General features: G+C 54.9%; 9 protein-coding genes across 9 annotated transcripts; 4 read left to right on the top strand and 5 right to left on the bottom strand.

Annotated features, from left to right (window-relative positions):
* Positions 1-777: 777 nt before the first annotated feature.
* Positions 778-1946, top strand: BO70DRAFT_327829 (VIT1/CCC1 transporter family protein). The gene is made up of 2 exons (XM_025540717.1): positions 778-1291; positions 1348-1946. Exons 1-2 carry the CDS (start codon positions 924-926, stop codon positions 1877-1879), a joined length of 900 nt encoding a protein of 299 aa, XP_025404324.1. The 5' UTR covers positions 778-923; the 3' UTR covers positions 1880-1946.
* A 1296-nt stretch (positions 1947-3242) lies between these two features.
* On the bottom strand, positions 3243-4031 carry BO70DRAFT_14323 (uncharacterized protein). Its single transcript, XM_025538138.1, has 2 exons — positions 3632-4031; positions 3243-3501 (listed from the first exon to the last, which is right to left on the bottom strand). The coding sequence occupies exons 1-2, from the start codon at positions 3835-3837 to the stop codon at positions 3360-3362; spliced, it is 348 nt and encodes a 115-aa protein (XP_025404323.1). The 5' UTR covers positions 3838-4031; the 3' UTR covers positions 3243-3359.
* Positions 4032-7489: 3458 nt separating this feature from the next.
* BO70DRAFT_367670 (phosphatase PAP2 family protein) lies at positions 7490-8885 on the top strand (the record flags this gene model as incomplete). The annotated part of the gene is made up of 2 exons (XM_025544577.1): positions 7490-7911; positions 7988-8885. 2 exons carry the CDS (start codon positions 7490-7492, stop codon positions 8883-8885), a joined length of 1320 nt encoding a protein of 439 aa, XP_025404322.1.
* A 2729-nt stretch (positions 8886-11614) lies between these two features.
* On the bottom strand, positions 11615-13796 carry BO70DRAFT_425262 (phospholipid:diacylglycerol acyltransferase; the record flags this gene model as incomplete). Its single annotated transcript, XM_025547669.1, has 3 exons — positions 11615-11864; positions 11958-13365; positions 13470-13796. The coding sequence occupies 3 exons, from the start codon at positions 13794-13796 to the stop codon at positions 11719-11721; spliced, it is 1881 nt and encodes a 626-aa protein (XP_025404321.1). The 3' UTR covers positions 11615-11718.
* A 454-nt stretch (positions 13797-14250) lies between these two features.
* On the top strand, positions 14251-15345 carry BO70DRAFT_357708 (peptide alpha-N-acetyltransferase MAK3). The gene is made up of 2 exons (XM_025542102.1): positions 14251-14496; positions 14682-15345. The coding sequence occupies exons 1-2, from the start codon at positions 14305-14307 to the stop codon at positions 15012-15014; spliced, it is 525 nt and encodes a 174-aa protein (XP_025404320.1). The 5' UTR covers positions 14251-14304; the 3' UTR covers positions 15015-15345.
* A 90-nt stretch (positions 15346-15435) lies between these two features.
* BO70DRAFT_425260 (uncharacterized protein) lies at positions 15436-17951 on the bottom strand (the record flags this gene model as incomplete). The annotated part of the gene is made up of 1 exon (XM_025547668.1): positions 15436-17951. The coding sequence occupies exon 1, from the start codon at positions 17896-17898 to the stop codon at positions 15436-15438; it is 2463 nt and encodes an 820-aa protein (XP_025404319.1). The 5' UTR covers positions 17899-17951.
* A 146-nt stretch (positions 17952-18097) lies between these two features.
* On the bottom strand, positions 18098-20154 carry BO70DRAFT_357706 (uncharacterized protein). Its single transcript, XM_025542101.1, has 2 exons — positions 18708-20154; positions 18098-18619 (listed from the first exon to the last, which is right to left on the bottom strand). Exons 1-2 carry the CDS (start codon positions 19833-19835, stop codon positions 18230-18232), a joined length of 1518 nt encoding a protein of 505 aa, XP_025404318.1. The 5' UTR covers positions 19836-20154; the 3' UTR covers positions 18098-18229.
* A 214-nt stretch (positions 20155-20368) lies between these two features.
* Positions 20369-21673, top strand: BO70DRAFT_425258 (uncharacterized protein). The gene is made up of 2 exons (XM_025547667.1): positions 20369-20610; positions 20784-21673. Exons 1-2 carry the CDS (start codon positions 20440-20442, stop codon positions 21531-21533), a joined length of 921 nt encoding a protein of 306 aa, XP_025404317.1. The 5' UTR covers positions 20369-20439; the 3' UTR covers positions 21534-21673.
* Positions 21674-21764: 91 nt separating this feature from the next.
* BO70DRAFT_357704 (SEC14 family lipid-binding protein) lies at positions 21765-23353 on the bottom strand. Its single transcript, XM_025542100.1, has 3 exons — positions 23103-23353; positions 22812-22935; positions 21765-22737 (listed from the first exon to the last, which is right to left on the bottom strand). Exons 1-3 carry the CDS (start codon positions 23321-23323, stop codon positions 22123-22125), a joined length of 960 nt encoding a protein of 319 aa, XP_025404316.1. The 5' UTR covers positions 23324-23353; the 3' UTR covers positions 21765-22122.
* Between the last annotated feature and the right edge of the window lie 1234 nt (positions 23354-24587).

The raw sequence follows: 24587 nt of genomic DNA, 5'->3' as shown, positions 1-24587 counted from the left end.
AGGAGGAGGAGGTGGTGGTGCTACTCTCGAGATAGGCAAGCGATGTGACACGGCGTCCTCCGGTGCAGACGATAGCAGATGCAGCCGCGGCACCGTGGGCGCATTCGTGCCTCTGGGTTGCAGTTCACTGGGCCAGGCTAAGACTTAGTATGCGTAGGATGCTCTATCAAATTGCTTCTAGACGGCGAGCCCACCAGACCGCCGATTAGGAAATGCGCCCTCCTGATAGGCCAGGGCACGGCCTTGTGAGAACTAACTCAGGCACTAGCCCGCAAGCAGCAAGGACGCCTTCCTAAACAGGTCCAAGCTTCAGGGACTCCGCAGATTGTGGGGCGCGGGCTTGCATTGTCCCGCGGGTCCCAGCCAATCAGGAGCCCACGTGCAGGCGTTGGCAACCCCGCGCCTGCAGATGACTGCGAGCCCATCAGGCACGTTGCTGGTCACCCCCTCTCGATAGGCCCTTTGTGAAGGCACATGGCGGATGATAAGCTGAGCCCGCGCAGGCACGCGATGTCCACCGGCAACCCCCATCCTTGTCGCGTTGCCCACCAGCTGCTCTCTAGCTGCCATTCACGTCCGTCGGACCATCCATATGTACCACCCATTCCCGTAGGCCGAACAGGCTTCCACCCTTAGGATCCTGCTGATGCCGTGTTGATTTGTTCGTCTGTGCCCCCATAGGTCAATTGCAGCTGCAGCTCAGTGGTCTTTTTCATTTTTTTTCACTTATACTCCTCACTTCCCGGGTTCTTTGTCCCCTCCGGAAAGTCCGCGGTGAATCGGTCCACCCCCCCCCTCCGGGCATATATTAGTGGCGACTTCATCCTTCGACCCCGGCAACAAAACTCTTTTCGACAGAGTTTAAATTTCTAAAACTCGCCTGACTTCCCAACACTTCCTACACACCCCTCACTCCCGTCAGAATGTCGATCTCCTCCATTCGAGAGCTGATGTCCAGCTACTCCCCCGTTTCAGAATACTCCCAGCCCGACCTGGAGAAGGAACTCCACGTTTCACTGCGAAACGGGAGTGACACCGACTCTTCCGTCGGCTCCACCGGATCCGTGGGCCGCGGGGGATCGGAGAAGAAGGAGTCCAAGATCGTCGATGGACGTATTGTGTCCGACGCCATCATCGGCCTTTCCGATGGCATGACGGTGCCGTTTGCGCTGACGGCCGGATTGTCGGCGCTGGGAGACACCAAGGTGGTGGTCTTCGGTGGAATGGCTGAGCTCATCGCCGGAGCCATCTCCATGGGACTGGGAGGCTATTTGGGAGCAAAGAGCGAGGAGTGAGTATTCCCCCGTGAACTTGCCTGACCCGGACAATGCTGACCCTCCGTTCAAGGGAATCCTACCGCGCGACCCTCAAGGAGACAAAACAAGAGATCCTGACCGACCCGGCCTCGGTGACAGAGACCATTTCCGAAGTCTTCGAGCCGTATGACCTTCCTGCCGAGCTGGTGGGAGAACTCACCCGACACCTCTCCGCCTCCCCCAACCTGCCTTCATTCCTCATGAACTTCCATCACACCGTGCAGGAGCCATCTGGATCCCGTGCCTGGGTCTGCGCCCTGACAATTGCACTGGGTTACTTCATCGGCGGGTTTGTGCCGCTTCTCCCGTACTTCTTTGTTGGTCCCCATGACGCATTCTCGGCTCTGCGGTGGTCGATTGCGACGATGGTCATTGCCCTGTTTCTCTTCGGGTACGGCAAGACATGCTTTGTGAGCGGCTGGCGAGGACACCAGAACATTCGAAAAGGTATCGTTGGGGGGTTGCAGATGATATTGGTGGGTGGCGTGGCAGCTGGGTCAGCCATGGGGTTGGTGAAGGGGTTCCAGATGTTGGCCGATGCACATGGTCACGATAAACACTAGGTATCATCTGTCTTATGATCTGTCTGTTTCTGTATGGCGTTGAGTGGGATTTCAAAACTGCACTATATCCGGCGTTGGGTCTGATCTTTTACATGTCGATAGACCTTATGAAGAATGAAGGCAATATTATTAAGTATCTACCCGGTTAACAATTAGTTGACATGCACATCTCTCATTATATCACGGGACGCCTACCTCAGGGTCTTACCCAGAAGATGCCTAAACAGCCTCAGGCAATACTTGTACTTGCCTCGGGCTAATTAATGACCATCATCCTAAGGCCTCCGTCAATCACAAGACACAATATAAATAGACCATCAAACAATATTGCGATATATACCAGTCACCAATACAGCAGGGGGAACCCAATCCCTTGTCACAGTATATACACCAAACATACCATACAACGCACCCGACCACACCTTCTAACCCCAGCCCCGATTCCAGTTCCACAGCATCCCACACGCCATCATCGTGGCTCATCCCCAAGCCCTCCTCCCCCGAAAGCTGCCGCCTAGTGGCTGTGCCTGTACATCAACCCAATCGTACTAACTACTAGTATAAACGTCATGGCAACAACAGCACACAGCTTACAGCACACTGCTGAACATTCCAATCCAGCCGAGAGCCTGAAACACATACCCCGGCCAAACATCTCCAGTGGAACCGTTTTACCGCCGAGAAAGGCAGGACAAACTAGTAGATAGGTAGAAACATATCATTCCGTTGCCAAGTAAAAGTCACAACCCTGGATTGGCCAGGGCGGGAGGGGAGGGCTGGGCATGAGCACTGCCACACCCATCCACTCACCCACTCAGCCAGCGGCTTAATTGAGCCTCAAATATCCACTGTGGAGGAGGCTGTTGAGTACGCGATCCTTGTTGAGAATTGAGATCCCCAAGTTATGTGACTGATGTGGGGGGGGGGGGGGCTGTTGGTATGCTGTGGTGCAGATCTTTATAGGTGTGAAATTGATTCAAGGGATGGATGGATGATGGATGGATGGATGGGATAGTTGGTATCTAGTGGTAGTTACAGTATATGTAAAATGTAAAGGATCTACACTCTGCAAGCTGTACTCCAGATGTATGCTGTACTTTTGTTGAGGGATGTGGATGTGCTCTACTGTGCTTGCTTGCTGGCTGCAGTATTGAGTTTGGGGTACATGATGATGTTGAGATTATGCTTTTTGCGGAGGGGACTGGAGTTAGACTGGGGAGAATCCTACCGGGCACCGACCGACCCATATAGGAAACAAGTATCTACGGAGTCCTGATCCTGGAAGGCGATCCCGAGCCCTAGAAAGTAGAGAGACTTCGACTAAAAAGTAGTTCTCACCAAAGCAAAAGCTTAAAGTGAGCGCAGGGCGAGAGTAGTGTGTGTGGTATGCAGGAATCAGGTTGGCGGGCCGGATGGATGATGAGCAGTTCCAGTTCCAGTTCTTGTTCTTGTTCATTGTCAACCGGCATGCGGCATGACCTCATCGGAGCCGGCGCATCGTGCAGGTGCGGTTGAGGCTGGGGGCGCGCTGATTCGCGAAGGGATAGGATGGCACGAGGGCTGCGGTATCAGGTGATGCGATGCCGATGGATGGATGGGATGGATCGCTCGGGATGGGGCTCCTGCAGCCGCGGCGGTCAGAAGATATCAAGTAATCTGAAGTACGAAGTAGGTAGGAGGTATGTACGGGCGTGTATCACAGTACGTATGTATGTATGTATGCTGTATGTATGTTGTATGTATTTACCTTACCTCGATTCGACTCTTCTCTTTGCTTGGTAGAGGCATGGAGTTCCTGGAAAGTCAAAGGTAGGTAGGTAGCATAGCAGATACAGGGTGGTAAAAACCTGATGATGGGCTCGACTCCGCCCACGGTTGTATCGGCATCCATGATGTGTGATGATGTACACGACGCTGGCGCCCCTACCCCATATTCTGCCCCGAAACCGACCGCCCATGATGCAACGACGAGCGGGGGAAGACAGACAGACACAGACAGACTACTATGTCGGTACGGAGTGGATGGTTGATGTATCCCTGACGTTGGCTGGATTATTGCTGGCACCTCGGACTTGTCCACTGTCGAATCGCATCAATCCAGAAAGAACGGATGAATGAATGATGATGATCTGGTCCAAGCCACGGCTCGGCGTCGGGCGGTGGTCGCGTTGTTCTGGCCCAAGCTCTTTCTCTCTCTCTCTCGATCCACTCACGGCCAGGCAACCGTCAACGAGGCTCGCGGAGGAACGAATACGAGCGGCCTCGAAGAACCCTGGATGATTAGGGGTTTCACCCAGAATCCGATGCATCGAGATTAATATTCGATTCGTGACTCGACAGACAGACAATGGAGCGCTCACATCATTCGCCGAGCACCGAAGCAGGCCAGCTCTGCCTGGGGTGGCTGGGAGTTGACTACGGCATTCCTTCTCCCTTTAATCTCACTCGACACTACTGCGGACTGCGGACTAGACGAGATATCGACCACGATCCCCCGACCGGCTCTTGCGCGCACTGCCCGATGGATTCGCATTCGTAAGTAAGGGTGCTGTGCCACTGCCACGCGCTGATGCTAATTCAACTCGTGTCTCGGAAACACTAACGGGCTCCCAGACCACGAAATAGATTGGTATAACCACTGAACTAGTTGAGAACTAGTCGTCTATCCTCATCACCACCGGGGCTTATTCAGCGGGGAGTTTGGGCGGAGCCTCTGCTAGTTACAATAGACGAGGCAAGAGTAAGCAGCTAGATAACCATGTCACTCCAGCGCCAGCATCGTGATTTAATTTGGGGCCGAAGCTGTGATGACGCTGCTTTCTGAAACCATAATCTCATCCCAGTCCCAACAGAGCACAGGGTACCTATTTACACAGTGTACAGACAGATAGACAGACAGACAGACAGAAGACACCCGCATCACGATCCCCTCTTTCCATCCGCAACCTGCCGGTGCCATCCCATGGATGGTCAGCTGCCCTACCCTCTCCAAACTTCACCTGCAGACCTGCTGTTTACATCCCAGCCTGCCAACCTGCCAGTACATTACTCGGATGCAGCCTGATCACCTCGTCCGGGCGGCTTGCCGTGATCTTCCCACCCTCTCAGATGGCCTCAGATGGGAGGGGAACCGTACGTACCGTATGCAACGGGATACCATACCGGACCGTAAGCTTGGCGGGCGCTTCCGCCTCTTCGTGTGCCCAATAACCGTACACAATAATTTCCTACTAGACTGCTGCTTAGACTCCCATAGACCTGCACATCACTGCCTATCCTTGACCCTGAAATGTCAAATCCCCTGAAAGGCACGGCGTACGGAGGTTTGATGAATCATGCCCGTCCCTGAAGCTAACTGGTGTGGTGCATGCGCGATCCTTCCAGCTGCGGCTTGCTGGTCAGCTCGACGACCGACGGCGGGCCTGTCTTGTCACCCGCGCCTCATCCTGATGATGATGATGATGCCTCGAGCATTGGTCGGGCATATGACAGGCATCGCCCGTTTCGTGTCCAGTGTCCACCGGCCGGCGCGGCGAGGATCGGTTGGGATACAGTGATTACATACGGCGTACTAGTCAGTTATGCTTTTTTACAGTACGGGAGCCAGTGGGAAATCTTCAGCAAACTAAGGCAGCTGTTGGCTGATCGCGGTATATCAAATCAATCAATCAGTCAATCAATCCAGATTCCAAGTCTGGCCGGGGTCCTCTGCGGCTATTGTCCGAGGGGTTTGTCGGTGGTCCGGAGTACGGCAAGTCAAGATTCTTCGAACGCCGAGTAGTCAAAGAAGAGAAACAAGAAGGAAGGAAGGGGGCGGCCTTCGGAAGTTAGATTTCCGATTTGACTTAGATCCGGGGAGCTTCCATCCCGATGCTTTCTGGATGCTTCTCATCGACGCCAGGAGCACCGGCCGGATGAGACAGACAGTAAAGCTCCAGCCCTCGAGGCTCAAGGCTCAAAACTCAAGCAGCATCGCATCGTATCAGAGCCGGGGCCGATCGACCGTACCTATATCCCAGCCTAGCTTCCGCAGGGAGGTTTAATAATAATAATTAAAATAATAAAAAAATAATGCGCAGGATGGAGATTATGACCAACCAGACCATTCAGGGACAGCGGGGCTTGGCTGCAGGGTAATCGGCGATTTCTTTGGTCAGATGTTGATGACTGTGAGACCGTTGTGGGTTAAGCGAAATTAGTCCTGGAGATCCACGGCGCCCCATTGGCCATGGGTGCTGACTGACGGGGTCCGCACAGCCAATCATCAGGGGCAGGCCAGAAGTCGATGAAATGAGCACTCGACCTCTTTCTGTCCTGACTAAGAATTTGGGCGTATCGCTGGCGACGGGGCTATTCTTTTGTTTTTCTGACCGGCGCCAGCAGGGCTCGGTCGCTCGGTCGCTCCGTAAGCCTAGATAGGTAGGTAGGTAGGTAGGTAGAGGTCTCGCACAGCTTGCTTACTTTGTACGTATTTACTTTCCTCCGCGGACGGAGGACCGTGTCTGCCGTTCCGTCCCCGCTAGATATATACAGTATGTACGGAGTAGGACGTCTGTAGGAGACTATTTCCCACCGGGAGTAGATAGTGGTTTGGTAGCTCCGGCCTCGTTCCGTTGATATGATGTCTGCCCGGTAAGGCAGAAAGGCAGGGCGTGGTCTGGTTAGCCTCAGGTGTTCGGGTATCGCGGCCTCCGTGGTCCGTTGATGCAGAAAATTTCTGCAATTTGATGGCAGGACCTTGGTTCCCTCAGGCACCTTCGGATCTGCCAGCCCAGCGCACCGAGGCACCGCCGATGCGCGCTAGTTCCCAAACGGGTTGGTGCCTCTCTGGCCGCCCAAGTCGGCCTAGCGCGCTGCCCGGGCGACCCTGATTTGGGATAGCAGTGACGACATGATACGGGGCCAAACCGGTAATACGAGTACGCCGGCCCAGCGCCCAGTCAGGCCCCCGTAACCGTACCCGTCGTTGTCCGTCGTCGCCCCGTCGCTCGCTGCTGATCCAGCACCTGCAAAATCCTCATATCCATCCCATTGTTCCCAGCTCCCCATCTCCTCCTCTTCTTTTCTTCTTCCTCTCCTCTATCCTCCACTTCTCGTCCGTCTCCCCTCATCCGATCCTCCCTACGTCGTCCTCATCCTCCCCCCTCCCCCCCCTCCCCCTTCCCCTCCTCCGACTCTCCGGCTCCGTGGCCATCTGCGCCCCCCCCCTCGCGATCCGCCTCGTTCTGGGTTTCCCTCTCTCGCCCTTACTGTCCGCCTTGCGTCAGAGAGCCCTTGCAACGTGATCTCCCACCTCATCCTCGTTTGGCCGCTGGAGACCGGAGCCCGCGCTCCCACTTGGCTGTGATCTTCCCAATTTGATATTTCTCCGCCTCGCGAGACGCCTGTCGGCTTGAGCCAGCCCAGCGATCGAAACGTTGTGTTCCAGGCGCCCCTTTCAGCAGCTCCTGTCACGTTGACGCCCACAACCAACACCACCATCACAACCCCCTCCCCCCTTTCCGAAGACTCCGCTTCCTTTAATCCTCCACCGTTCCTCGACCTTGCTCGGATTGCTGGGAACCCCAAGCTGAAGATTCCCCGGAGTCTTCCACCACGCGAGCCGCCGCGATGAATACCTCCCTTCCCTCCTGGAAGGATCGCACCCAGAACCAGTTCGGCAAGCTTCAGATCCAAGTACCATGGCGCTCCATCCAGCTGCTGGTGCCGCATCGCATGCGACGGAAGATCCGCTCCAAGTTGCGCAGCAGGCTTTCTCCGACCTCCTCGATATCGTCTCTGCAGACTTCCTTCTCGCCCGTGGATACCCTCCGGTCGCTCCAGAGCCATCGGTGGACGCCCTATGACTTCCAATACCTGCTGCTGCTGATCGTGGGGATCTTCTCTCTGTGCATGATGGAATCTCCCGGTCCTTTGGGGAAGACGGCCGCGTTTACCATGCTTCTTATCTCTCTCCTGCTTCCGATCACCCGCCAATTCTTTTTGCCGTTCCTCCCGATCGCGGGGTGGCTGATCTTTTTCTATGCCTGCCAGTAAGTCAACCCACACCGGATCCTGCGGATTACATGGGTGCAGAAGAGAACTGTTCGCTCACGCTTTTGAAAATAGGTTCGTTCCAAGCGATTGGCGCCCGGCCATCTGGGTCCGCGTGCTTCCGGCCCTGGAAAACATCCTGTACGGCGCCAACATCAGCAACATTCTGTCTGCTCATCAGAACGTTGTTCTCGACGTGCTCGCATGGCTACCATATGGCATTTGCCATTACGGTGCCCCGTTTGTCTGCTCCCTGATCATGTTCTTCTTCGGTCCTCCTGGCACGGTTCCCCTTTTCGCCCGGACGTTCGGGTACATCAGCATGACGGCTGTCACTATTCAGCTGTTCTTCCCTTGCTCGCCTCCGTGGTATGAGAACCTCTACGGCCTGGCACCGGCCGACTACTCGATGCAGGGTAACCCCGCGGGCCTTGCTCGCATCGACAAGCTCTTTGGCATCGACCTGTACACCTCGGGCTTCAGACAATCGCCTGTTGTGTTCGGTGCTTTCCCCTCGCTGCACGCCGCGGATTCGACACTGGCCGCCTTGTTCATGAGCCACGTCTTCCCGCGGCTGAAGCCTCTCTTTGTCACCTACACCCTTTGGATGTGGTGGGCAACCATGTACCTTTCGCACCACTATGCAGTGGATCTGGTCGGTGGTGGTCTGTTGGCCACCGTTGCCTTCTACTTCGCCAAGACCCGCTTCCTCCCGCGCGTTCAGAGCGACAAGATGTTCCGCTGGGACTACGACTACGTTGAGATCGGTGATTCCGCTCGCCAGTACGGCTACGACCTGGTCGACTACGATGGCGACTTCAACCTAGACAGTGACGAGTGGACGGTCGGATCGTCATCCTCGATCTCGTCCGGCTCCCTCAGCCCCGTCGACGACCACTACACGTGGGAGGGCGAGTCGCTGGCCTCTCCCATCACCGACATCGAGTCCGGGAGACACGTGATCAGCCCGTGATCGCGCCCGCCTTGGACCGAATTCACTGCATATACACACACATCCAACTTCTTGCATCTATTTATGAACGGCGTTAGCACATTTGACGACATGCTGGGTTTATTGCATTGAGCAGATTTCGACACATATATCTTTAATACCTGCCTTTACTTTCCGCAGTCCAGGCCGCATGGTTTCGATTCACCGTTTTGGATTGGTCACCTGGATACTGCCATGTTTTATCTTCCTCTTGACCGCATTGTACATCACACCGCACACTTCCGGGCTGCGTTGCCGCATGATCCGACAGCCCGCTCTCCTCGAAAGCTCCGTCGATAATATTAATACCGAAAGGCTCCGGATCGCCGGCATCTCACCTCCGGTCCCGCGACATCCGTGACGCCTCCCCCCCCCCTGTTTGAGACGCTCGCTTACGCATTTCGTCTGGATCACCCAGCACGACCACACTCGTTTACTTCCTACTATTGTCTTTCGCTCTTCATCAGCTGGTCGGGCCTTTATTCATTTCTTTTGCTCGGCCAGGTACATATATCTTTATCTTCGTGTCGATCGCTCACACTACTGGCGCCTGGGATTGGGGACTCAATGAGAAAAAGTTAATTGAGGCGCCTCGACTTGCATGCACCTCACTCGCTGTGCTGCAAGGGATTCAATGCTTTTTATTAATGACCATTGCATTGGCATATAGACAGAGGGGTTATGATGAACCTTTGTATTGGGGTCGGAGACAGACCCATGTTGTGTTTTTTTCCAAGGTTCGAGAAAGGGGGAAAAGCGTGGAACGGAGCCGCTTGTCAACCTTGCACGAGGGGGGAACCGGGAATCAGGGAAAGTCGATGTCGACGGAGTCATCTTCTTCCCGAACAACAACAAGCTTCACTTGCTATGGGGGGGGACTGTTCTGATCCGATCCCGGCACCGATCCACGGGCTCAATTGTCTGACCTGTTGTCAATTTTGACCTGTACTCCCTACATGGTTGTTGGATTGGATTCATCCGGTTATAGGTATCCTCCTAAATATCAGGATGACCACTTCCACATACCTCACTCTCACCCACTCACTCGCTCACCATCACCACCGCTCCTAAAACCTCATCCCCATTGATACTATTCCTCACCTAATATCGATGCTACTGCGGCCGAGGAGACGGGGGAGAGACCGAGACCGAGACCGAGAGAAAGAGAGGAAGGGTGTCGGATGCACACAACTATCCATAGCAGACAAACCTTATTATTAATTATAATCAGGTAGCGTTATGATTTATGAAAGGCTATTGTATATTATTACATTACCATTACCATTACCCTTGATCTCCGTGTTCGAATTACTACCACATATCCTGTGTCTACGTATACTATCATATACCTATACTTGGTGTCTGCCCGTTGACGAATTGCATCTACGTCTCTGGGTTGTCGACACTACTATTTAATCCTTGATCAATTATTAGTTTTGTAGCTGGAGCTGGGGCTGGCTGAGCCTATCGTCGCTTTTTACATAGTGTATAAGTGAGTGTGATAAGTGCTATACCGATACGGAGTAGATATACTATATATACTACCTTAACCGCCAGTGAACTTGGAAGGCAGATGGGACTCGATGAATTCCCATGGTTACGAACTTAATCAAGCCATTCTTGTGTTTCGTACTATTTGCTGAGATTAGAATTGTCAATCAGATGGATTAACTTACCCAGCCACAGACACACACACACACACCCAAGGTACCTTACCTTACCTAAAGTACGGTAGACAGACAGACAGACAGCCCAGCCACGCCATAGCCATCCATCCATCCATCTAATCTTATCTGCGTACCTGCCCGATCTATCTTTTTTTTCATCAGTAACTAGCTACGTAGCCAGCCAGCCAGCCAGCCAGCCAGCCAGCCAGGTACATAAAACACGCATTTAGACTACACAATCCACTTCCACTCACTCACTCACTCACTCACTCACTCACTCACTCACTCACTACCGACATACTAAATAGTCGGTCACCCCCTGTTCGAACCCCAATACCATTTAATCATTCATTCAGTCCCAAGTACAACAGGAGGTAGTAGGTAACGAACGAACGACCTTTGACAAAGCTCGCCTGACTGCGACCAAGGTGGGTTGGTTGGGTTAGTTAGTTACTAAGTAGTCAGTTAGTCCGTCCGTCCGTCCGTCCGTCCGTCAGCCAGTAGATCATAGATATCCTTCGCGGTTTCCCCAACAGAAAGGGAAGCAAGAAGCAAGAAGCAAGAAGCAAGAAGACGCACCTTCCCAATTCGGCCTCCAGCTGGCAGTCCTTCCTTTTGGATTAGGAAGGATGGATAGATGGAGGGATCCATGGAATGGAGGGAGGACAGGACAGGGCAGGGCAGGGCAGGTGCAATCTACTATACCTTCTGCCCTTCTGCCGTCGGGATCCTGATTGGGAAGGTGCGTGTATCTAGATACCAAATCAAAGGTACCCAGTACTCTAGTAGCTGTAGCAGGCACCTACCTACCTGCCTAGAACTGGTTCGCCTGTCCAAACATAGAGGTCAGTGCATAAACACCCAGTTTAAGGATGCAATTATTTTATAGTAACCACCTTTCAGTAAATTGCTTTTAAAACATTAAGTTCCTCTTTCACAGAGTAGGCACTACTAAGTAGAAGTAGTAGTAGTAACCCCCATGCACTACCCACCCACCACGTCACCCAGCTCAAATAAGAAAAGCAAACAAACACATCTCATTCCCGGGAATCTAAGTCTAGCATGATATAGCATCTCATAATATAAAATAAGGTATGTACGTTAGTAGCGAATGAAAACACACCGACCCCAACAACTTTTTAACGCCCTCACTCATCATCGAAGATCTGCACCCGGTCCGCATACTCCTTGATCTTCGAGACGAAGGTCTCCTCGATCTGGTCGCCTTGACCGCCCGCAACGCGGAGGATGAGGTCATTGAGGGAGGCGCGGCCGAGGATGTCGACGTGGTCGCCTGGTGGGGGTTAGCTAGGTAGTAAGAAAGGCATTTGGTTGGTGGTATAGCATTAGGTGTAAGTATACAAGAGGTAAGCATGAGGGTACGTACCTGTGTTAGGCCCCCCGCGGGGCGAGAACCGATCCGGTTCGTGTGGCATCTCAAAGACCTTGATCTTGACGCCGGCGGGGTTGTAGCGCTTCATGCGCCAGCCCTTGGCGCACATGTAGCCCGTGCTGAGGAGGTTGACGGTGCCGTCGCCCTCGCCCATGATGACGCCGTGGTCGACGCCATCGTTGTTGGTAACGGTGGTGTCGATGCTGACGTTCAGGTTGACCAGGGGGTCGCGCTCCTCCTGGTAGAAGTAGCTGCGTTCGGTGGGCTTGCCGACGCCGTAGAAGCAGTAGATCTTCATGTCCGGGGCGAGGGGCAGGCGGGCCTCAAGGGGGTTGAGCCACGTGCGGGGGTTGTTCTCGTTTTCTTCGACTTCGCGGGCCGTGTGGGCGACGCCGTGCGAGTAGCTACCGAGAACCTGGTTGCGGTACCAGGGTTCCGAGTCGTTGAAGAGATAGGACAGACTTTCGGCGACGGTGAGGTTCCTGGATGTGCGGGTCGAGTTGGACTCGCGGAAGTTGAGCACGGTGCCGTACGAGTGGGACTGGTTGGGGAGGTCGTCTGGCGCCCAGGTGGCGTTGCCCCAGACAGCTTCGCCGCCCTTGGGAAGCATGCTGCTGATGCCGGGCATGGCACGGAAGATCTCGGCGCGTTCCTCCTTGGAGAGAAACTTCTCGAGGCCATAGACGGCGAAGGCATTGAGCTGGGCCGTGTCGCGCATCTCCCCGGACAGGACGGCGGTGAGACCCTTGACGGCGCCGAGCATGCATCCGCTGATGTTGATCCAGTTGGCAATGTGATCGTTGACCCAGGTGCTGCCTCCAGCGCCATGGTCGGGGTGCTCGACCCATTTGAAGAAGTAGAGCACGACCTGTGAGCCCATGCTGTGGGACGCAAGGGTGACCTTCTCGCCGCCGACCTGGACCGCCGTCTCGATGTAGGACTTCAGCCGACTGAAGTACTGGTCGCGGACCTCCAGGTTTGGGTACGAGAGACGCCAATCGTAGGCGGCCGTGAAGGCGTTGGTCGGGTCGTAGCCGATGGTAGCCAAGTTCTCGAGGATCTTGTTCCAGATCCAGTAACCAGTGATGAAGAAGTCCGTTGCGTCGAAGCCCTGCGCCGCGCGGAGCTTAATCCCGGGGGGATCCAGACCGGTCTCCTTGTCCAGCATAATGTGGTTCTTCCATTCGGTCTTGTCGAGGACCAGCGCGCGCATCATGCTCCAACTGCCCCAGAGTCTGCGCCGGAAGTACTGGCGGGAGGATTCGTCGGTACCCCAGCTCTCGAGGCCGGTGGAGATGACCCCGGGGACCATGATCATGGGGTGTTTGGCCTTGACGCCCTGAGACTGGAGGTGCAGTCCGACGGAGAACGAATCGTAGTTGACCGTGTCGCGCTCATGTTGCTGCGCGCAATCAGTCAGTCAGTCAGTAATCATTTGCGCCCGCATCGCTCCGCATATCAAGCATAAACAGAGCATGTCTGCGACAGCCATAGCATCGAACGTACGGTGAACTCCCTCGCATCCTTGAGCAATCCCTGGGGCATGACATCCATCAAGGACTCCAGGTTCAGGTCCATTAAGCTATCGAGACTGATCACATCCTGCTGATTGGCAAAGAGAACAGCCATAAGCACACCGAAGAGGCCACCGAGGACGAAGATGAGGCCATTGCGGCGTTTGCTGCGGGGTTTGGTGACGAAGGACTCGGACTTGTGCTTGAGCTTGGGCCGGGGAGGAGTACTAGTAGTAGCAGCAGGAGGCTCGGGCTCAGGCGACTGGAGAGGGTCGCGCGAATCGGCCGACTCGTCCTTGGCCAATCGACGACGGAGCATCGGGACGACGGCCAGAGGAAGCTGCAAGGGGGAGGGGAGAAGCAATGAGGGCGAACCGGGGGCGAAGAGGCAATGAAAGAGGGAAAGAAAGGACAGGAGGTGCGAACGGAAGTCAGTTCAGATCCGATCAGTCAGTCAGTCAGGCACCCGCGGCACACCGGCGGGAAAATCAATCAATCACATGTGCGGACGTCATCCGATCTTTTGTTTTCTTCCGCGCGCCGTTCCTCTTCCTCTTCCTCTTCCTCTTCCTCTTCTTCTTCCCAACAGTTGCTAAATGACCATGGATAATCCATCAACATCAACCTCGACTCCCCCTACTCCTGCTCCTGCTCCTGCTTCTCCACCGCCCGCCCCCCGCAATGACCTCCGCTACATCCGCTACAACGCCGCCCACGAGGACGCCTTCGTCCCCGCCATGCGCCAACTGATCTCCAAGGATCTCTCCGAACCCTACAGCATCTACGTCTACCGCTATTTTCTCTACCAATGGGGCGAACTGTGCTTCATGGCCATGGACGACTCCCTCGCCGACCCCATGGTCGGGGTCGTCGTCTCCAAGCTGGAGCCGCATCGCGGCGGGCCCTTGCGCGGATACATCGCCATGTTGGCCACGCGCGAGGAGTATCGCGGGCGCGGGATAGCCACGAAGCTGGCTCGGATAGCGATCGATGCGATGATCGAGAGAGAGGCGGATGAGGTGCGTTTTTTTTGTCTATCCATCCATTTATCTATCTATCTATCCCTCCCTCTTCCTCTTCCTCGCCTCCTACCTCCCCACCCCACTTCTTTCCTCCACAATAAAGAGAGCCCAACATACCAAATGCAATGCGCACATGTGTAAAATAACCGGAATAAACTGACTCCTTTGTTCACTGCGATTAGATCGTCCTCGAAACCGAAACCACAAACACCGCGGCCATCAAACTCTACGAGCGATTGGGCTTCCTCCGGAGTAAGCGTCTCCATCGGTACTATCTGAACGGCAACTCGGCGTATCGTCTGGTCTTGTATCTCAAGGAAGGGGTGGGGTCGATGCGCACTAGCAATGTCGATCCGTATGGCCCGCCGCCCATGTCGGGGCCGCTGTACCCCGTGGATGCGAACGCGGGGCCCAGTGCCAATGTGAATGTGAATGCGAATGCGAATGCGAGGGCGGAGGGGTTAGCCGCACCGGAGCCGGCGTTGTTGCATGAGAATGGGAAGGGGGTGTGGTAGGGTTGGGTGATGATAATTAATTGACTATGACTGTAATGACTATGCATGTTATGATTGGATTGGGGATGGGGGGGATGGGTGGATGGTGAGGGGGTAGATAGATGTATATACTATATTGACTGGTTGCATTGCGCGAGGGAGGATGGGATGGGAGCTATGTACAAGAAGTGGCTGGTTGGTTGCCTGTGCATACTGTGTATGGCCAAGGTGCTATGCTATGCTATACTATGCTATACATGTTATGCGTGTACATGAGCTGCTCGCTACTGTTATCACAGCATTGTCAAGAAGGATCAAGGGAATAGACATGACACATGATACAGAGTAATATACAGGTGGCTGGTAGTATACACATATACCAAGAGATATGCACCCGGGCAATAATAGATGGGCCCGGGGGAATCCCACACGCATCATCGGATCAGAACTCATCTGAAAACATGGATTCCTTCTCCCGCACCGGCACATGAATGGCATTATTCATCACCCAGGGGAGCGGGTATGGTTTGGCCTCCCAGGCAGCATCCAGCTTACAGGCGGCATCCAGCATGATCGACAGGGGGACTTCGGGGACACGCTTTCGGCCCACCGCCATGTCGTAGTAGATGATCTCACGGGCGAGAAGTTGCTGGAGAGTCCGCTCCTTTTTCTCATAAGGTTCGAATCCCCGGCTCAGATACATCAGTGGGTCGTTGTGGTACTCCGGAGGGAGACGAGCGACCAGATCCTGGTTCAACGTGTATTTGGATTCATGTGCATCGATTCCCACGATGGCCCTGCCAGAAGTGAATTTCCAATGCGCAACTGACACATGCCTCGCATTGTCCTTGTTGGCTAGGTTTCGTGTCAGGGAGAAGATAAGCGTCTGCCTCATGTCGGGGGTCACCTTCCCACTCATGCATGCATACAGCCACGCCACGCGGCAGATGTTGTAGTAACGGGCCGAGTAGGCGGTGAGGAAGAGCCGCCCGAACAGATAGTTAGTGAAATGCAAAGGATGGGGCGGTGCCCGAATTAGATACTGGACAGGGTCCAAGATATTACTTCGCCATAGGCCGAGAAGCTGGTGGTGTGAGTGGCTATTGAGGGTAAAGCCCCGCTGCATGCAGAGCTCAAACAGCTCCTTCGCGGCCTCGAAGTTCTTTAGTTGGTTGATCACACCGAACATCGAGGCGATGAGCGACCCATTGAACTGGTTCCCGCACGCGGTTTCCGTCCTCTGCACGTAGGAATTTACGCTCTGGCCGCTTTCCAGATGCTTCCGAAACGTATTCTGGACCGTCCCTCGAACCACTTGACCCATAGCCTGGGGTGTCTTCAAGTGGCCCCGCATCAGCAAGTAGGTGGCTAGAGCGGCCTTGGCCTCCGGGGCGACAAGACAGTTAAAGAAGGCAATCCACGTGCTGGAATTGGGCCGGATCTGCAATCGGCCCATGTGCTGCAAATATATACCAAAGTAGTGGAGGTCCTGCCTCCTGGCCATCGCGCCGAGAAGAATGTTGAAGGTATCGACTGTTACGAGGTGCTCGCCTTGTGTGAAGATGGAACGGACTGCTTTCAACTGCTCGTGGCGCAAGAGATATGAGAGTGCCGTATTCAACGCGCCCGTCGACAGTAGGCTGTGATACTCCTTGTCCTCGAACAGCGAGACGAGCTGCCGGGTCACTTCCGTCGGATGATCAGGCGGGCGAGGCTCTTCCCGGCCAAGTTTCTTTCGAGTCTTGAATGCAGGCAGCGAGAGTGTCAAATCAGTCACGTGCTCAGTAAACTCGCGGACGGTCGTAAAATCCGGACGGCACTCCAAGAGCTTGTCCAGCCTGGTGGGGGTGTAGGAGGGCGAGTCAAAGTCCCATTCAGCTCGAACCAGCGTCGGTTCGTCCTCAGTGCCCTCCGTTGCATCCCGGCGCGGGATGATTGGCACGGGCGACAATGGTATTTCAATCAGAGGATCACACTCCATCTGCTTCCTCTTCGCCTCCATGATGCGGTCGCAGACAACCTCGACGACCCGCTCCGAGCCCGACACAATGACTCTGCGGAGGTGGCCTTTGCTCTTGGACGAATCCAGCGCATGGATCTTGCACCCATGGTGGATCGGCACGATCCAGATATTTTCCGACGTCTCAGTCACGCCCGTCATCAACGCAAGTGTTTCTTCTGCTAAAAGCAGTTCCTTGTGCATGAAGCCCCTTCTGGGGGGCTCCGACAACATTTTCTCCTCCATGTTTATCAACAATTCTCTGATCCAGACCCATCTTCTTGTCTCGTCGTAGGCTGATTTCCGCTCGTGGTGTTTTTCTTCAAATTGGTCATTGAGGAACTTTCGACTCCTCAGCTTCTTGCGGTCCTCCAACGAAAGCTTTTTTACAATTGCTTCCGATTGCTTTCGGCCTCGGGATCGGCTCGGTCGAGACGCGGACATAGCGTTGGTGAGATGACGTTCCCTTCCTGGACTGGATAGCCCCCAGACGTCTGACTCGCCGAGTGTTGTGTCCCTAGAGCGAGGCAATGGGGCGTGTCTATGTGATTTCTGCTTCGTCGCCTCATCATGTCCCTCCGGTTTCTTCTGCTGGCGTTCACGTTCTGGAACGGGGTCGTGGGATCGATCGGATAATGGTGTAGAAGGAACGGCGTCCTCAGCAAAGGAATTGACGGATCGTCTAGACGAAGTTCCGAAGGAGCGAGGGATCGTTCGGCCGGCACAGTAGTATATTCGATTCAAGCAAGCCGAGGTTATTGGAAACGAGGAAACAGGCCGGTGCCGCACGGGTGAGAACCAGCGAGGGTAGAGGAAAAGAAGCGGTCTTTCGGGCCCCGCTGCGACATTGTCCAAGACCGTAGACAGACTACGTCTTTGCAGACACGGGCGCCCGCGTGTTAACATGGAACTGCGCGTCGGAGAAGCGCCGGAGGCATGAAAAGTCAATCAATGGTGAGACTGGGAGGGGAGCGTGTTGGAGCCGGAGAGTGTTGAGCTTCAGTGAAGTTCGGAAATTTGGCATCGGAGGCGGTCCGCCGTCGGTCCGACCTCGCCGCCCTGGCTGTCTGCCCTGCCCTACACCTGGAATCTCCAATACGTGGTATCAATAAATAAGATTACTTGCAACTCCTACTCCTTCTCCTTCTCCTACTCCTACTCCAAAAAGAAAAAGGAAAAGACAACAAGAAGCGCGCCAAAACTCCAACCCAACCCAACCCAACCAAACCAAACCCATTCACGTCGAATACTGATAAATATGGCCTTCGCGTCCAACTTCGGCCGCCTGAGGAATACCCTTGATCTCCCCCCCATCATCCATCGGCTTGAACGAGAACTTGCCAGAGTATCTCGCTAGCAGACTGCCTTTCTTCGGGGCCGGGGTCAGGTCCAGCATGCCCGACTTAGGCCCCTGATGGTTGGTCCGGAGGACTTCAGGTCCGGTGAGATGTCGTCTGGCCGCGTCGACAGCCTTCTGGAGGTGGTCCTGTCTGCGCTGCATCACTTCGGCCTCTTTCCCACTCATTTCGGATACCCTATGCCCCAGATCCTCGACGATGTCCACGAGATGCGTCAGGAACTGCCACCGGGAGGCCTGGAAGACGAACATGGACATGATCTCCGGGATCTACAACACACACCACCATCAGTCAGTCAGTCAGTCAGTCAGTCAAACCCGCAACATCCCCCATCAGTCAACCGGACATGAGACGTACCTGCCCATCCAAATAGAACAGCTCCTCCCCTCCCTCCTCTATAAACCGATGCAACGCATCGACCTTCTCACGATCCACAATTGCCACCCTCAACGCATGCATCAGCGCCGGGATATCCGCGATCTCCTCCACCGGCACCTCCTCCTCGCCGGCCTTCGTAGTCGCCCGACTCAAACTAGCCGAATACCCAAACGTATTGACCCTCGACAAGCCAGCCTCACTCTCCGCGCGCCTCTTGTTCCGCCCCGAATGAATCGTAAAGTAATCCTCATTCAACATATGCGCCATCTCCAGCCCCGTCCGTCCGCGTCGAATCCTTTCCACCGCCCGCTTCACGCGTAACCTCACCCATCTGCGCCGACGCACAAATGAATGAAACCACGGATGCGATCCATGCCACGCCGACGACGCAAACGAGAACGAGTACTGCCATCCCTGATCATCCACGTCGCCAGACATATCCACGTACCAGTTCCTCCACACCCATTCCCAGCTGGGGTCGGGGAGCTGCGCGTTTGTAATGTTCACGGGACTGTCGCGGCCGTCAGCGGTGATCCACGCCGTGGGATCGAAGTTGAGTAACGAGCTGTGCGAGTAGAGCGGGATGCCGAAGAAGAACCAGCCTCGTTGGTTCTCGTATAGGATGTCTAGTTCGGTGCCCGGTTTGAGGCCTGTGAGCTTGGGATGTCGGTGATGTCGGTGCTCGTCGTCGGTGTTGCCGTGGCTGTTGTTGCCGCTGCTTGTAGGTTCTGCGGCGAAATCGGTCGCGTTGACATCCTGGGATGGGGGTTGTTGGGGCTCGCCTTCTGTGGTGGTGGTTGTGGTTGTTTCTGCGCCGGTGAGGTCACGTCCATCGGAGGGTCGTCTGCTGCTGCTACTGCTTGCTATTGCTGCGGCGGCGGCATCCACCTCGCTATCGTCGACGTCATCATCGGTGAGGCCCAGACGGTCTGGTTGCCATTTAGCATATTTGCGTTTGGCGAGCTCGCTGCGGATGGATTTTCGGGTCCATTTTCTGGAGATGTGGCTGCTGCCCCCTGCGGTGGTGATTTGGGAGAGGGCGGTCTCGGAGGGACGACGGGGGGCGGTGTTGTCGATAAGAGCGATATTGCCTGCATTGGTATCCATCATGGGAGGGGTTGAATTGATCGTTATTAAGTTAAGTAATAAATGCGTGTATGTAAGTTGTCGCTGTGGTAAGTGGATAAGTTGGTGTAGAATACAGGGGGGGCGCCAGCAGTGGTGGTCACCATGACGAGGACATCATCATTATGCAGCAGGATAACGTAGGACAGCAATTGAGAAAAAAAGGATTAAAAATAACAATGTAGGTAGGAGATTTAGTAGCTGATAAGGCGACCAGTAAAGAACGACCAACGAAGACCCGATGGCATCGTGCGACAACCCACCAGCAGCTGCTAAGTCCCAACCCAGCAAAAGAAGGCAAGTTCGCGCGCTGAAGAAAGCCAAAAGCCAAGCAAGGCACATCCTCGATCGATGACATCGTTGCGGGGCGATCGTCCATGCTGTGGTGCCTGAGGCAGAGCTCACCTCCTGGATCCGGCATTTGTGCACGCCTCAGGCATCAGACGACTAGTGACATACTACTGCTTGCTATCTAGCATTTGGCTACACTACTAACTACACCTTTCCCCTCGTCCGACGCGTCCACCTCCCCTCCCTCCCAAACACCCCATCCCAACGCCTTCAAGACCAAGATAAAAAAAAAAAAATGGACCACCACCGGCTAATCGAACTGCAATCGGCGGCGGACTTCACCTACCTGTACGGCAACACGGTCGCGCTGTCGCGCCAAAAACTCGATCTGCATCTTCCGCCGTCGGCGAACCCCAATGACGGACCGGATCCGATGCGCGAGCGTGTGAGGGAGTTGGTTGATGAGGTATTTTCTCCTCTTTCTTTTCTAGCTACATCACCAGCACCGTGATCTTACAACACTGTGATCTGACTACGCAAACCCCCATCGCCATCCATCCCCTCACCTCAACACCTCAACACCATAACCCCCCCCCCCCCTCAACCTCCAAACTAACCCCTTCTCACCATCCAATCCAGTACATCCACCAAACCTTCCACACCGCCTCCAGCAGCATAAGCATCAACGGGCTAGACAGCACCTCCCCCGAGTTCCCGTTCCCGGGGGCCTTCACCGCACCAACCGAACAAGTCGAGTACGAGGCATACGACGGAAAGCTCGCGTCGCGGGTGACATCACTATATGCGCAGCTGGAGTCGTTGACCACGACGGTGGCGCAATTGCGTCGCGATGCGCCGGGACGGGCGGCTAGGGCGTATGCAGAGAAATTGAGCCGGGCGATTGAGGAAGATGATGATGACGACGACAACGACGATCAGGATGCTGAGGATGGCGAGGGTGAGGATGGGGAAGAGATGAAGGAGGAAGATGGGAATGGGAATGGAGGGCAGACTACATCGAATGCGAATGTGGAGGGACAGGAGGGGCAGGAAGGCCAGCAGGGTGATTCAGAGATGGTTGATGCGGACAATCCTCTACATACGCAGGGTGAGGAGAGGGCGCAGAGAGCGAAGAGGAGGGCGAAGGCCAAGGCGAAGGCGAAGTTGAATATCCCGCTTGGGACGGAGCATGAGGCGGAGCGTTGGCGGGGCGGGGAGATGGCGGAGGTTTATGAGGATGCGTTGCGGACGTTGTTGCGGCTCCAGGGCGAGTCGCAGGGTCCTGGGACGGAGGGGCCAGATGGCAGTGGTAATAGCAATGCCCTTGCGTCGACGCTGGGCAAGGCCGAGCGGGCTGGTCGGGCCGTGGAGGTCGTTGAGAAGAAGTGAAGTGATTGTTTACCGGTGTTTTGTTTCCTTTTCTACTCGGGTCTATTGATGCGTTGGATGGCGTCGGCAGTCAGGTCTTGGGATGATACCAATTGGTTTATGGTAACGTTATTCTAATGAAGTACGCATATTGAAAGCGCAAATAAAAGGATCTTGTCAAACTCGCGCTGTATAACCGCTGTATAAGTATGTCCTCTCACTCGGCCTAGAGCATCTGATCCACGTAACACTTTTTATCGTCGCCCCCATTACTGCCCTGGCTCCATTCTATAAAATCACCTCGCGCCGCTCATATGGTGTTTGATATCTAACTTGAAAAAAAAAGATGAAAGGAAAAGAGAAACGACCAGAAAAAAAAAAAAGAAAAGACAAACAATGACGATATCCGACGCATGGCAGGCCATCGCAAAGACATCCTACAACAACCCTTGACAAAACAGGAGTGAAGCATCCCTGATGTCTCCTTCCCTAGCGAGACAATTCTAGAAGCAAAAGAAGGGATATAGATTGGCAAGATAGTGCCCGAAGCTTTTACCATATTGATCCAAAATAGAGAACGAGAAATCCGACGGTGGATAAAGCAAAGGCTCTATGCGGTGGGCTGGGCAGCCTCAACCTCGACCTCCTTCTCCACAGCCGCCTCCTCGGCCTTGATCTCCTCCTTGGGGAGAGCCCACTTGGGGGTCTTGGACCACTCAGCCTCCTGCCACGGGCCCATGTCGCTGAGCTCGCAGCCACCGCCGCACGAGCAGGAGCCGCCGAACTCGACGGGAAGGTTCTCAGCCGGAACCTGAGCCAGCAGTTCCTTCTTGTAGTTGGATCCGAGAACGTGGATCTTGTTCACGGTCACGGGGTCCAAGAAGCCCTTGACGACGTTGAACACGCCGCTGAATCCCCAGGGGGCGTTGATCAGGTAGAGCTTGCCCAGACGCTCGGGGTAGTAGTTCTGGGAGATGGCAGACGCCTGCTTGAGGTATCCGTAGACGGAGGGGACGCTGGTGATACCGACGCCCTTCAGGTCCATGATGGTGCAGCAGGTCTCCATCAACTTGCCGGCCTTGCGGGAGCAGGCGGGCAGACGGGGGTCGGCGAGCTTCTCATACTCGGTCACGAGGTTCTGCAGCATGCGCTCGGCGGTGGTGATCTTGTACATGGCATTGAGGTCGATCTTGCCGAGCTTCTCGATGTAGACAGGTCTTCCGTCCTATTTGGGATCAACTCCATTAGCGTCTCGATCGGTCTAGCGGTGGGGAAAAAGCGGTCTGTCCAATCACCCACCTTGTCGGTCTTGTGGTAGTACTGGGGGTAGTATTGGAAGACCTGGGGCTTCTCCGTGTAGTCGAAGGTGCGGACGAGCTCGTCTGTTCCAAACTCCTTCCGCCACTTCTCACACTCAACGAACCTTAATCCCGAGAAACGGATGTTAGCGCGCGCCTCGAGCGTTCAGGTTTCATAACATGGAAAACTCGAGCGGGAGGAGCATGCACCGCGAGGCAAGCATGCAGTCTCTGCACAGCCAACGCTCTGCAGCGATCCTTCTCCCTGCGAGACTCAACAGAAAACACGTACATGGTCTTGGAAGCAGCAACATCGAACTTCCGGGCTCTCAAGAAGCGCAGCAGCGTCAGAGTATCCAGTCTCTCGGTGTAACCGAGCGTCTCCAGCTCGGCCCGGAGCTGCTGCACCTTCGCATCCTGCTCGGGGGTGGTGTGGCCAGGGTGGCCGGGCTGGGGCTCCGGCGCAGTAGTCGGGAAGTCGTAGTCGTCGTACTTGATCTCAGGCGCCGCCATTGTGATGGTTGGTTCTAGTGGGATGGGGGGAAGTGGTGGGAGGGAGGGAGGGGAGGGAGGAGGGAAGAAAGATTTAAGAGTAGAGAGTAGTAGACCCGTGGGCGGTAATGGCTTGCAGTAAGGAGAGGGAGGAGAGAGGAGAGAGAAATCGGGCGGTGCAGGGGGGGGGAGGAGTGGGGAGGGACAATTAAGCGGGATGTCGCAGTTTAGTAGAAGGGGGGGGGGGGCAGATGGCGTTCAGGGGAAGGAGGGGAGGGGGGGGTTTGTCTTGTCTAGAGTCTGGATTAGATATCAACCCGAAGGAGATGGAACAAGAACGAGTACGACGAGAGAAACAGAACGACAAAGCGGACGGAAACAGCAGGCTAGTCGGGCGGCAAAATCATAATAATCCAGCGCCAGGCGTTTTGGATGGCGACTTGGACACCCGGGGGTGGCTGCCGGCGAGCCTGAGGAGGCCGCCGCCGCTGCCTGAATTTGCTGCCTGAGCCTGAGGGGCGCGAAAGGCGGTCAGCGGCCAAGCAACCGTCGCCTTAGGAGTTGCGATTCTTCATGTCTTCTCTTTCTCACTCCTCACCGGGGATCGATCGGTCGTGGGTGACTGACTGGTTTCCGACCTCTCATACTGTGCCACTCTACATCTAGAGAAAGATCATCAAATCGAGCTGCCCTTATCATCTCCCTGATACCACCCCCTGTCTTCGCCGTTGCCATCTTGCGCCCCGGCCCGCAGGCTGTGACGTAGGTGTCCTCGTCAGTCGTCACTCGGGAAACTGGGCCGGGAAACTTGACCGAACACTGAGGGGCTCCAACTGACCCAGTCATGTTCACCACACACTAATAATGAACTATCAACTATAAACTATACACCATGCATTACATTAGACACTACAGTATGAACGGGATCAGATCGAAAAAAAAACACTTTATCCTCCATGCGTGGGAGATATCCTAAATGGCCGGTGCGGACGGCTCGCGGTCAAGCCCCCGAGCATCCTCATTAGAAGCCATATATAATCTCGCAGAAACCAAACGCTAAATCCAGAACTTATAGGTACATATCAACAGCACGACATGATCGCAGCCCGAACCGAGCCCATGGAATAAATAATAACGGACGCACCAATCTCATCAAAGAACTGGCCAAACTCACGCGCAAATCATTCAACGGGGTATAACCGTCGCAAGGACAAACGAAAACCAATACTGCCCGGGCTATCCCCGGCCTTGGCCCCTCGTCCCCGAGCCAGCGAGGAACGAGTGG

Source organism: Aspergillus heteromorphus (assembly GCF_003184545.1).
Source record: "Aspergillus heteromorphus CBS 117.55 chromosome Unknown BO70scaffold_1, whole genome shotgun sequence".
NCBI lineage: Eukaryota > Fungi > Ascomycota > Eurotiomycetes > Eurotiales > Aspergillaceae > Aspergillus > Aspergillus heteromorphus.
This window is presented reverse-complemented; position numbering and strand designations above follow the sequence as displayed.